Source organism: Caloenas nicobarica, chromosome 18 (genome assembly GCF_036013445.1).
Source record: "Caloenas nicobarica isolate bCalNic1 chromosome 18, bCalNic1.hap1, whole genome shotgun sequence".
In the NCBI taxonomy this organism is placed as follows: Eukaryota; Metazoa; Chordata; class Aves; order Columbiformes; family Columbidae; genus Caloenas; species Caloenas nicobarica.
In genome coordinates this window covers 12,622,464-12,634,498 of record NC_088262.1, presented here as the reverse complement: position 1 = coordinate 12,634,498, position 12,035 = coordinate 12,622,464, and the positions used below count along the sequence as shown (strand labels likewise).

The 12,035-nt window shown below is 56.7% G+C and overlaps 2 protein-coding genes across 3 annotated transcripts; one reads left to right on the top strand and one right to left on the bottom strand.

Moving 5' to 3' along the window:
- Window positions 1–3,090: 3,090 nt before the first annotated feature.
- Window positions 3,091–7,759, bottom strand: LOC135996186 (glutamine-rich protein 2-like). 2 transcript variants are annotated; one of them, XM_065647966.1, is made up of 13 exons: window positions 7,009–7,759; window positions 6,777–6,871; window positions 6,557–6,648; window positions 6,272–6,422; window positions 5,899–6,108; window positions 5,517–5,648; window positions 5,236–5,313; window positions 4,788–4,952; window positions 4,514–4,635; window positions 4,125–4,190; window positions 3,874–4,012; window positions 3,588–3,723; window positions 3,091–3,303 (listed from the first exon to the last, which is right to left on the bottom strand). In XM_065647966.1, the coding sequence occupies exons 1-13, from the start codon at window positions 7,217–7,219 to the stop codon at window positions 3,182–3,184; spliced, it is 1,719 nt and encodes a 572-aa protein (XP_065504038.1). In that variant the 5' UTR covers window positions 7,220–7,759; the 3' UTR covers window positions 3,091–3,181. The 2 variants fall into 2 exon arrangements, with proteins under 2 accessions (XP_065504038.1, XP_065504039.1); XM_065647967.1 differs by having other exon boundaries at window positions 5,899–6,105.
- A 152-nt stretch (window positions 7,760–7,911) lies between these two features.
- Window positions 7,912–10,952, top strand: LOC135996187 (large ribosomal subunit protein mL38-like). Its single transcript, XM_065647968.1, has 5 exons — window positions 7,912–7,964; window positions 8,334–8,512; window positions 9,352–9,581; window positions 10,146–10,218; window positions 10,296–10,952. The coding sequence occupies exons 1-5, from the start codon at window positions 7,915–7,917 to the stop codon at window positions 10,388–10,390; spliced, it is 627 nt and encodes a 208-aa protein (XP_065504040.1). The 5' UTR covers window positions 7,912–7,914; the 3' UTR covers window positions 10,391–10,952.
- The last annotated feature ends 1,083 nt before the right edge of the window (window positions 10,953–12,035 follow it).

Sequence of the window (12,035 nt, the reverse complement as noted above, 5' to 3'; positions counted from 1 at the left end):
ATTAACTCCACCCCAGCCAAAACCAATACAAACTTCCAGGTAATATAATATCTTTCAAATTTTTTCCTTGTCACCCCTCCCCCAGGCAATAACTGTGTTTCCACACCCAGAGCGTGTAAAAGATTTCTCTTTAATAAATAAGCTGGGGAATCTTCCACTAATATAGACCTTCCCCATACAATTTCAATTCTTATTATCACAAATAGGAATTTACTCATAATTGTCTCTCCTTCCCCCCTGCTACCCCATTTATTACACTGTATCTTCAGTTTTAGATCTTTCTAGGGTAGAATTTTGAAGGAATAGGGTAGCTTCCATTTCTAGTAAAAACTCGATGACACAACCTCCTACTTTACCAATTACATGCCCTTTTGCAATTTAAACAAGCTTCCCCACATAAAAAAACCACCACCAAAAACATTTTCAGCCCCTCTGATTTTCCAAAGCGTATTGAGTTTGCTTCCTTTAGTCATTTCGAATGGTTGCTGCCCTAGGGGTAAATATCCCAGATTTCCAGAATAATAGCATTCCATTTTCTCCCATTCTTTTACTTTTATCATCAACTTTGGTCTAAATCATCCGTGGTTCTTCCCTTTCCAGTCTTTATCTTTCACTTGCAAATTCCTAGCTAAAGCTGCTGCTAACAAATCAATCTCCTTCAACTTTTCGCTTCTCTTCCCGACCATCATACATGAACATGACCACACTCAGAATTTCTGCAAATTCTTCTGCCAACCTGGCACATGCTCTCTGAAATACTTCCGTAGATCCACAAACACACTTGCTACCAGTTGGTTACAAAGCCTGTCAAAATCTTCCCCAGTCGTTGCTGGCTTCTGTCTACATTCCTGCACTTCAGTTCAATTTACTTTCATCTCCTCAAAACCTGGAAAGCTTTTATCAGATTTTTAACCACTGTTTGGCAATTATCTCCATTTGTTTGATTATTATAATCTCAATTAGAATCACCTTGGGGCCAGGCAGCCCAGTTTCCCCCTGTCTGTAGGGTTAATTCCACATTCTTTTTAATGATCTTTTTGGACAGACCAGCTCTCTCAATAACAGGTTAACATCGGCTCAGGACGGATTATATCCCGGAAAAAAAAAAAAAAATAGAAAATGATGATGCACATCGATCCCCATCTTCCCTTAACTTTGTTTGATTTCCTCAATCAAATCCCCAGGGTCCCAGGGGTGATGGGTACATCCATGTAACACTGGAGAGCATTCACACGCACATCGCCCTCCCCACGCTTCGTCTCCTACACACACGCACACACACACATCTGCTGCTGGCTGCACCGCAAAATAACTTCAGCGATCCCAGGGCAAAGCCCAGCAAAAGCAGTAAGGAAAACAAAGACAGTTGGGGAGGGAATCAAGAGGTGATACAGCGAGCAGAGCATAGGGTGTTGCAGAGACCAGCTCTGCAAGCACCTTAGTTAAATTACTCACAACTGTAGCTAAAATTCTTTCTCGAGGTTTTTATACTCGTTTTCGACCATCCTCTTTATGGTGGTCATATGCCAAATCATCTTATACATACCAGTAATTCATTTGTCCAGGACATCTGTTTTCTAGGTGATTTTTAGTTACAATTTGCCAGTCTTCTCAAGATAAAGTCATTGCATGCGTTTCTTGACAAACTTGCTGTACCATAAATATTTTCCCAATTTTGCAATACCTTGGCCAAAGGCGTCCCCTTTTCTATGCCGGGTTTTATCTCCCATCACTAAAAAAATTCAGGGAGACCCTCCCGTTGAGTCACGAGGTTCAGAAAGGGTCCCCCTACTTTCTAAACTCCTTCAAAGAGGAGTTTAGGTGTGGCTGGATCCAATCCTAGTCTCAGACTTGGTCAATGGTCTATGTCTAAAGGATATTTTCCCATTCTCACAAGAGACTTGAACCCCCTTTTATGTGCACTTTACACTGATCAGGCCTCACACTTTGTACTCTTAAACACGCTGCAGCAAGGGAGGGACTCGAACCCACGCTGGTATGGAGGAAGATTTAAACCCCCTACGGTTATTTTATGTACCAGTTTAGATCTTGGCATAGCCAATTGTCATTGGATCCGTATTTTGGCCAGAATAACTTCTGCTCTATTACGGGCTCGTTTGTCCAGACAAAACCACAATACTGAATCATTTTCTTTTTATCCTTAACACCTCTCCCCAATACCTTAACATCCTCCCTAATGGACTGTGTGGAAGAATGTTATCAGTGGTTTTTCCCTTATCCTCCTTAGGCCTAGCATTTTTCCTTTACATTTCCCATTCTGAGTCCCGAGGCTTCTCCTTCCGCCTCATCCCTCCTCTCAGAATGGCCCCGACCACCAAGGTCATACTGAACAGTCTGTTTTCTTACCTCGGTCCGTGCACAGAGTTGCCTGGTCGCTTGTATTGTGCCTGCCTTTAGGTAGAACACCCGGTGTTGCAATATCGTTATTAAAAAAATTGCTTTGCTGAGAGATTCTGCCCGAGCCTATTATATACGCAAAATAATTGTTTCCTACAGACCTGTATATGGTCAGTGGTCGAGAAGCTTCTCCGGACTGAGGCGTTTCATTAAACGAGGGCCCCGTTTGTCAGCCGAGGGGTGCGGACATGACCAGAGCGTCCATCGACTAGAAATTTCTGGTGCTTTCTCGTAACTGCAAAGTGCCGCGACATGGTGGCTGTGGGCACCCCGGGTCGGGGCACGAAGCTGATGCGTCCCCCCAGTTCTGGATCCCCCCGACCCTCATTGCAGAGCCCAGAGCAAAGCGCTCCCCTCCTCCGGCTGCCGACGGTCAGCCCGGCTTCTTGCACAGCCCCCGGTTACCCCCTCACCCCGCCCCCCCAGTTAGCCCCAGGGGGTGTTTTTCAAGCCCATGGACACCTCACCCTCCCCGGGGGGCAGGATGGGCCTTTGCTGGCTCTGCCCTGGTGCCCCCTGGTTTCCTCCCAGTTATCCCTCTGGGGGGACCCTGGATACCACTGGATCCACCTGGGCACCCCCAAAGCGGCTTTTTAGCCCTTATTTTTCTCCTGAAAAAGCAAACACGGCGGGGCTTTCTCCCACCCTGCCCCACTCAGACCACGCCGGCGCTCGGTTGCCCATCGCCATTTATTGCAGCTGCTGCCCGCTCAGCGCCTGGGACGGTGGGACCTGGGCCGGGACCCCCCGTCCGGCCCGGCTGTCAGGGCGTTGATTCACTGCGGGGGGGCTGGACGGGCGGCAGCAGCTTCGGTGCCAGGGTGAGGCGTCCGGGAGACGAGGCTGGTCGGTGCTCCAGCCGCTGCTGCAGTGAGGAGGGGGTGCCTGGGGGCGAGGGGCAGGGTCAGCCACACACACCCACAAACAGGGTCCTGCCCCCACCCCGAAGCAGACAGGCTGGTGTCCCACGCTGCCCAGCACCACCCTCGTGTTCCCCCAGCTCCCTCCAGCTCCACCACGAGGACCGGCTGCCCCAGCAGCCAGCGCTGCCCCCACATGCCAGCCCAGACCCCAGACCCCCGTCCCACCCTGCCCAGCTGCAGACACAGACCCGCCCCCCCCGGACAGCAGGGTGTCCTCTGTCCCCCGGGGCCCTGACAGGGCCGTACTTGGCCGGCTCCTCGAGGCCGTGGTGTCTGGGGAGCCCGTTTGCCTTGAGGACAGCTGAGAGCCCCCCATCATGGACAGCTGCTCGTCCTGCCGGTTCCCATCAGCGCCGTCCTGGCCCGACAGCTGCATCGCGTCCTGCCGGGAAGGGGAGAGCGTGTGACCGAAACACGGGGCCCCATTCCGCATCCCCCAGCAACCCTCCCCCAGCCAGCTCTCCCTGGGGAAACTGAGGCACGGATCCCCCCGCAGGCTCAGCATCCCCCTCCCCAGCTCCGTCATCCCTACCTTGTTGGGGCACCGGGCGATGGGTGGGAGCCGCCGTGGGGTGCTGGGCGGTTGGGGCTGGAAGCGCGGGGGGGTGAGGGTGTGCGGGCCCCCGCAGCTCCGCGGAACAGCGGGGTATCTGCACTCGCCCAGCCGCCCCCTGTGGGACAGGACACGGGGGTGCTCAGCGCCTGGCAGGTGGCACCTCATGTGTCACTCGATGCCAGGGAGGGCGCCGGGGGGTGCTCCCTGTGGCGGGGGGAGCTACTCACGGTCCAGGCGCCAGCATGCTGAGGGGGCGGTCGCAGGACAGGCAATGGAAACCGGCCAGCAGCTGCCTGGAGTGGGGAGAAAAGGGCTGGGGAGCTCCTGGGGGGGCACAGCCCTGCCTACACGCCGTCCCCCATCCCAGAAATCCTCTGCACCCACCCCCCAGTTTTGGTTCAGGAGGGCTCCTCCCACACGTGCCCCCTCATTGTGCCTCCTCTGTCGCTGGCAAGCTGCAGCTGGCAGGAGCACAAGGCACAGCCGCTTGCTCAGCATCCCCAGGGGCGCTGCCCACAGCGCTCCCACGCCAGGGTACCACACCGGCACGAGCTGGGACAGCCAGCAGGAACAGGGCCAGCGCTGCCAAAGCCACCGCTGTCCCCATCGCGCTCACTTCCTAATCCCAGCGGCATCGTCACGCTCTGGCTGCAGCGCCTTCTCCTGGAGCTGCCCCCTCAGGCTCTTCCACTGCTCCTCCAGCTGCTGCCAGAACAGCCCCAGCTCCCGGCGGTCCGGCTGTGGACGGGTGACAGCCTCAGCCATCTACCCCAGGATGGGACATCGCGGTCCCCGGGGGGACAGCCAGGAGGGGGGACCCTCGCAAGGATGCTGCCTTAGGCTGCCAACCCCGAAGGTGCCAGTTCTGCGTGGAGGGGACGAGCCCTCACCTTGGAGTCCATCTTTCTCTGGAGCTGTCGCTGGAACAGGTGCCATTCCTGCTCCTGGCCCGTCACCCGGCTCATCACCTCCTCCACCATCTCTTTCAGCCGCTCCACGCTCGCCTCAAACTGGCTGCGACTGACTTTGTCAGCCAGGGCGGCTTTGTCTGCTTTCTAGCAACGGGAAAAGGCAGGAGAGCGGTGGGGCCGGGATGGAGGGACAACGGGAGAGGGAGGAGCGGCTACGTGGCCCTGTTCACCCCATCACCCCCGTGGGGTTGGTCCCACCAGCCAAAGGGACTCGTGGTCACAGGGGGACCTGGCAGGGGACCCGCAGCCGGTCTGGAAATCCTCCCTCCCCCTGGCTGGTTCTGCCAGCCGGCACCCAAGGGACAAGGGGTGTTTGTCACTCTGCCCAGGACCCCTTGGCTGGCACCAGGGCCCCTCGAGCCCGTACCTCATCGATTCCCAGCAGCAGCAGCTCCTCCTTGTCTGCTTTCTGCTTCTCCAGCCTCCCCAGGGCCTGGAACAGAGCCTTCCAAGGCAGACAGCAGCCCGTGATGCCACGGCAGGGTCGGAGCTGCCCCCGGCCAGCCGAGCACACCTCTCCTGCCCACCCCATCAGAAACCTCCGGGAAAGGCATCGGGAAGCTGCGCAGGGCTGCCAGCAGGGTGGCAGGGGGACAAATCCCTTGGGGTCCCCAGACGGGGCTCTGCCTGGGGGTTACAGCCACCCACCTTGATGTCATTCTGATCCTGCTGGCGATTGTGCAGGAGGTTTGCAAGGGCCGAGCTGAACTTCTCATAGTCCTTCTGTAGCTGCCTCACGCTGGCCTGGACGCACTTCAGCTGCTCGTCCTGCTGCAGGGACTAAGACGCCAAGGCGGTGCTGAGCAAGGGGGGTGGCTGCCCCGTGGGGACAGACCCAGGGTATTTTGGCTGGTGGCCACGGGCTCTCAGTGCAAGCGGGACATTTGCTCCAAGGCCTGAACTCCCTTCCGTGCTGCTGACTCCGACAGGCCAATTAGGGGGGACAGCGAGGGGCTCCCCCACGTTACAGCAAAGCACAAATGCCTGGGGGGTCCTGGCAGCTCAAGCTGTCTACACCACATCTCCTTACCTGTCTCCTCCACTTTGGATAACTCGCCATGTTGCCGCCCACCTTCTGGGATAGGGATTCCACCTGCTCCTCCAGCTTCTCGCAGCGCTGGAGGAACTTCCCCAGCTGCAGCCTGGTGTCCACGTTGCAGACGGGGCACCCTGCGTGCTCCGGGCGCCCTGCCGGCTCCTGCCCCCCGCTCTGCGCCGTCGCCCTCGGCTCGTCCCGCTGCTGGCAGGGGAGGAGCAACCAGCTCTGAGCCGGGCTGGATGCGGCCCACCAGCCCAGGTGCCGTGGAGGCTCCATGGCCCCATCCAGCCAGGGGAGGTGGCCGGGACCCCGCCAGGACTCCCGCCGAGCCAGCGGGGCTGGGAGCGCTGCCCCCGGACCTCACCTCTGCCTGCCCCTCTGCCTGCAGCTTCTTTGCTGTCTCCATCACCAAGTTATTCACATACTCGGCCGCAAACTGCTCCAGCTCGGCCTGGGTCGGCTCCTGCTGCTTCGCCAACTCCTTCCGCTCTGCCTTGACCTTCTGCCGCTTGGGCCTGGCCAGCGAGACGGGGGCAGGGGCAGGCTTAGCCTTTGTGGGGGTGTCCCTTGCCTCCCAAACTGGGATGCTCCCAGACCCCAGGCTCCCTCGCAGCCCTGCGGGGTAGGAAACCCTCTCCCATCCTTTTACCGCAGCTGTTGGGTCATCTGGCCGCTGCCGTCTGCTTTTCTGCCGGCTCCAGCCCCCCTCATCTTTGTGGGAGCATCCTCCACCTTCCTGATCTGGGAACGGCGGTGGGGGCAGTGAGGGCACAGCCCTCTGTGTCTTTCCGGCACGGGGGCCCTTCGGCTGCCCCCTCCCTGCCCAAACTGGCATCCCCGCAGCCCCTCGGGGACTGCTGCCGGCTCACCTTCTCCTCCTTCTCTTTGAGGTTCCTGGCCATGTCTTGCAGGAAGGACATCTGGCACTGGAGGTTGGCCAGGATGCTGGTGATGCTCTCCTGGCCTAGAGGGACACGGTCCAAGGGGATGTGCTGTCGGTGAGGGGGTCTCACCCTTGGGGCCAGGCTCTGAGCATGACGAGCCCCTGACCCAGGGTGTCCCCACACCGAACAACCCCCGCCAGCCCCCCAGTGCTCTCACCTCCCTCCGGGAAGAGCCGGCGCAGCTTCTCAAGCTCTGCACCTTCAGCTTTGGTTTCTTTAAGCTGCTCCACCTGCTCCTTCAGAGCAGCGTAGAGGTGGCCGAGCTGCCCAACCTGGGAGAGAGCCTCCCGCACCTCCGCCTCATGGCCGGAGGTGCTGGTGGAGCCCGAGGAGCCCCAGGGCACGGCCGGCTCTTGAGAAGGGGGCATGGCCCTGGGATCTGCACCAGGTGGGTGTCAGAGGATGGACCAGACTCTGTTCAGTGGTGCCCAACGCCAGGGTGAGGGGCAGCAGGCACAGACTGAAGCACAGGAGGTTCCAGCTGAACATGAGGAGAAACTTCTTTGCCGGGAGGTGCCAGAGCCTGGACCAGGCTGCCCAGAGCGGGTGTGGAGTCTCCTTCTCTGGAGACATTCAAACCCGCCTGGCCCGACCTGTGTGATCTGCTCTGGTGACCCTGCGTGAGCAGGGGTTGGGCTGGGGGGTCTCCAGAGGTCCCTTCAGCCCCAAACAGCCTGGGATGCTGTGACTCTGCCCTGGGGTTCCCCCCAGCATCCCCACTATGTTCCACAGCTCACAGAGAACTGCAGCTTTTCCTTTTTGGGCCGATTTCTGAAAAAAAAAATGGCTCTTGTGCTGGCTCCTGTCCTGGTACCCCGGGGTGACAGCAGGGCCACTCCGGTCCCTTCAGCGGGCTCTGCCCGGCCGGAGCAGCAAGGCCGGCGATGGGGAGGGGTTCCCGGGGAGGGAAAAGCCCGTCCCGCGGGGCTGGGGGGGCGTTTCTAGTCAGGCTCCGCGCTAAACAGCCCCGTTGCTATGGCAGCGGGGCCTTCCAAGCCAGGCCCGCGCGGCGCAGCCCCTGTCGCTATGGTAACGGGGCCTTCCACTGCGGGCGGCGCGCACCATGGCGGTGTCCCAGCTGAGCGCGGCGCTGTGCGGCGTCCGGCACGGCCGGTGAGTCCCGGGCCGGGGAGCCCGGGTTCCCCCTGGGCGGGCAGCGGGAGCCGCTCGGGGCGTGGCGGGAGGAGCGCTCGGGCGCCGGAATTCCTGGCGTCGCCAGCTCGCGGAGGCGGGGGTGGCTCCGGTTCTTCCCGGGCTCTCTCGTCTCTGTAGAAAGCGGGAACTTAACAGCAGAGTCAATTCTACTGTTCAGCGGCTTTCTTTATTTTATCAGCGCTGGGGAACACTGGGGATCATCCTCCCCTCGTTTTGCAGATGGTCAGAAAGCGTTTCTCATGTCATTGGTTAATGATGGGTGCGTCTTTTGTAAGTGAATCACAGGGTACATGACTTTAGCAGCTTCTCTTCACTCTCCATTCCTAGCTGCGCTCTCAAGCGGGCAGCCCCGCTGGGGCCGATGCCCAACGAGGATATTGACGTCAGCAACTTAGAAGCGCTGGAAAAATCCCGCAGTTTCAGTCGGTACTTGAGGCTGGGGGAGAAGGAGAGCAGGAAGCCGCGCTGGTGGCAGACGGGCCAGCAGCACAGCAGCCCCCAGCCAGGTACTCGCCCAAGGGGCTGCGCTGTGCGGGTTTTGCTGCTAGAGGTCAGGAAAGCTGTGGCTGGGGCCGCATTTTGCCCCAAAATGCACCCTGGAAAGAGCAGATGAGGGGCTTTGGCACAAGGTTGGCCCTTTTCTGATATAGAAGTTTGCAGAATGCAGATGTCTTCAGGGAACTGGATGGCAGTTTTCTGGAAGGAGGGAGGCTGGCCAGGACCTGCCAAGAGACATGGAGCAGAGTAAAGAAGTGGTTCCTTGGAATCACAGAATCATTTGATTGGAAAAGACCCTCAAGACCATCGAGCCCAACCATAACCCATCCCTGGCACTAACCCATATCCCTGAGAACCTAATCTCCGTGTCCGTTCAACCCCTCCAGGGATGCTGACTCCACCACTGCCATGGGCAGCCTATTCCAATGCCCAGCAGCCCTTTCCAGGAAGAAACTCTTCCCGGGATCCAACCCTAACCTCCCCTGGGGCAACTTGAGGCCGTTTCCTCTCATCCTAAACCCAGTAGTGTCAGAGGAACCAGAGCAGGAACCAGAGCTTTAGACCCCCTGCAGCAGATAATCCAGTTTGGCTGCAGAGCAGCCACAGAGACCAGAGCTGCTCCTTGGCTGGGAAACTGCTGGGTCTGGGGGTGCGATGAGCTGGCGGAGGAGGAGGAGGCAGAAGCGTGGAGGTGCAGAGGGAAGGCAGAGGGGCTAGAATCGAGTCTCTGCTGTCTTGGAGTTTGCGTCTCTTTCACAGCCTCTCTAACACTCTTCACGGGTTTTGTTTGGGGTATTTTGGGTATTGGAATTTTTCTTGTACGTGATTTTTTCACCTCTGTCTGAAGAGCCAAAGACCGACATCAGCCTGCCGCATGAGAAGCTGCTGCGGGCAGAGGAAATCAAGGCAAGAAAAAAGATCCTGAGGGAGAACCTCCAGAATGCTGAGATGGAAAGAGCAGCGTGGCTCCGGACTGGTCTGTGCCCCGCTGCCCGCTCCCTGCCCCGGCCGGGCTGGGTCCTCCGGTGTCACCTCCAGCATTTCCCTCTCCTCGTAGCGCTGATCCCCCTCGACAAGGTCAGAGCTGAGTGGGAAAAGAGCAGTGGCCTGTTCCACAAGCAGCGCATGGCTGAGTGGTGTTTTGTGACTTGTTCCAATGGGCCACGTTCCCCCCCTGGGTCACCTTGAGGGTGGAGTACAGCCAAGAAGACGAGCACGTTGTGCCGGTGTAGTATGGGAACATGATGACTCCGTCAGAGGTGTGTGGGGGGAGCTGGGCACAGCCTTGTCCCCACGGGAAGCCTCTGTGGTTTTGTCAGACGCTCCTGATGGGCATTGTCTGCCCCGGGGAATTTTGTTTAGAAGGGTATTTCCTCTGTGATGAACAAAACATGCTTCTTGGACGTGATAAAGACAGAGCTTTGCAACAGGATGGTTGTCTGTTAGCAGGCTGATGTTTATTAAGGCTCTGCAGGCTCTCAGGTGGAGCTGGATTACTTGGTGTCATGGCCATGCCTGGTCTTTGCTGTGTCCTGGCTGTGCCCGTGACCAGTTCGTGTTCTTTGCCTTGGAAATTATGACCTGGTCTTAATGGAACCTGTTGTTTCAGTGATTGACATTCTGTTTGTGTTGCTCGTTTAGGCTTCCAGTCCCCCCGCAGTGTCATCCGAGGCAGGTAAAGGCTCCCTGTGGACTGTGTTGCTCACAAATCCAGGTGAGTAACAGGTTCTTTAAAAAGAACATGAGATATTGATCCCATTGATCAGATCCCTCTCAGCTTCTCTTCTCCAGCTGAACAGCCCCAGCTCTCTCAGTCTCTCCTCATGAGAAAGATGCTCCACACCCCTCAGCATCTTTGTAGCCCAGCGCTGGACTCTCTCCCATAATTCCTTGTCCTTCTTAAACTGGGGAGCCCAGAACTGGACACACGACTCAGATGGGGCCTCACCAGGGCAGAGCAGAGCGGGAGGATTCACCTCCCTCGACCTGCTGGCCACGCTCCTCCTCATGCACCCCGGGTACCATTGACCTTCTTGGCCACAGGGCACGTTGCCGGCTCATGGTCAACCTGTTGTCAACCAAAACTCCTGTGACAGCTCGGCCCTGCCCGGCCTTGCAGCTCGGCCGAGCCCCTGCGGTGCCCTGAGGCCTTTGGTTGTCCAGCCCAGCAGCTCCTGTCCCAGAGCCAGCGCCACGGCCGGCGGGATCCACCCCCACGGGGGCAACTGCCGGTAGCGCTGGCCGGGTGGCCAGTGGCACTCGCCCTGGGGGATGGAGGCCAGACAAACAGGGCAGCTGGAGCTGTATTGGTTTCACTGGTTACCAGGGTATTCTGGTAAAAGCAACAGCTTTCCTCAGCTAATCCAGACAGCCCTGCGCGAGCCCGGAGTCACTATAAAAACAAACTGAAGGAAATCAGACAAAGCTCCTTGGAAATGCACGGGGAGGAAAAAACAGCTTGGACACTTCACTTGGGATTGTTGCTTTCTGGAAGAAGGCCTTTAAAAACCAGAACATCCCAGAGCAATCTCCAGACCCAAGGACCTGGGTCAACTGATTTCTACCCTCAAATATTGGCTTCATCATTCAAGGTCAAATTGGCAGTTTCTCCAACCACCATGTGTGGCTTTTTGGCTCCAGAGAAGGATGAGTATTTCCTTCCCAGCTCCGTCAGCAAAGTAGTGGCACACGCAGATTCATGTGCACAAAACTGTCATTTTATCTGAGTATGGCAGCGGCCCTAAAGGCATTTGCTTTGATAGAGCTGTCTCAATAAGGCATTGAACAAGTCCTCGGACACACGGAATGGTGCAGCATGCTACAGAAATTAATGCTCCTGCTACTACAATTAAAGTAGTAAAAACAGATACTATCATTTCTTTCCATTTTCCAAACCAAGATTCTAACAATCCCGTGAGTGGACTATCCCTGAATTCTCAGCCAATTCTTCTGCTAAAGTCGTGAGTCCTTGCGAAGCTCTGGTTACACACACACCACCTTTTTCTGCCAACATCGCATCTAGGACCATGTTATTTTCCCATGCCATTCTACTAGTAGCATCTAATTGTTCGGCGATTCCTTTAACTGCTTGTCTAGTATAACTTATAAATCAGTTATAATAAATGTTATTTATCCAGTCTGCATTCTGGTTTATAGTTATCGACCAGAGTAAAAAGGATTAAAAAACCACCATTACTTGATTTCTTGCTTTGTGTTCATTGGGGACCCCTCTGGAAACCCCAATCGAATCGACATAAATTCTGCCATCAAAGGAAAACCCTAAACTCCTTTTTCTGTTGCCGTGGTGAATCACAGTGTTCAAATGCCAGGGTAAAAGGAATTGCCAATTGAAGAATGTCACAGGTGCCTTCCCAATGCGGGGGGTAAAATGGAATGAAGTGTCATCTTCACACAGTACCACCAAAGATCCACTCAAGAAGCATTTGAGGACATATGAGGATCAACGTCCCATGACTCTACACACCTACTCATGTTCCTAGGAACCCGGTATCATTCCTGCCCCATTGTGAG

Coding starts and splice junctions, on each gene's coding strand:
- LOC135996186 (XM_065647966.1), bottom strand. CDS start 7,219: ATGCCCCCTTCTCAAGAGCCGGCCGTGCCCTGGGGCTCCTCGGGCTCC. Junction 4,953..5,235: donor TGCTGCTGGGAATCGATGAG/GTACGGGCTCGA, acceptor TCCCGTTGCTAG/AAAGCAGACAAAGCCGCCCT. Junction 3,724..3,873: donor TCGCCCGGTGCCCCAACAAG/GTAGGGATGACG, acceptor CCTTCCCGGCAG/GACGCGATGCAGCTGTCGGG.
- LOC135996187 (XM_065647968.1), top strand. CDS start 7,915: ATGGCGGTGTCCCAGCTGAGCGCGGCGCTGTGCGGCGTCCGGCACGGC. Junction 9,582..10,145: donor CGCTGATCCCCCTCGACAAG/GTCAGAGCTGAG, acceptor TTGCTCGTTTAG/GCTTCCAGTCCCCCCGCAGT. Junction 10,219..10,295: donor TGTGTTGCTCACAAATCCAG/GTGAGTAACAGG, acceptor TCTCTTCTCCAG/CTGAACAGCCCCAGCTCTCT.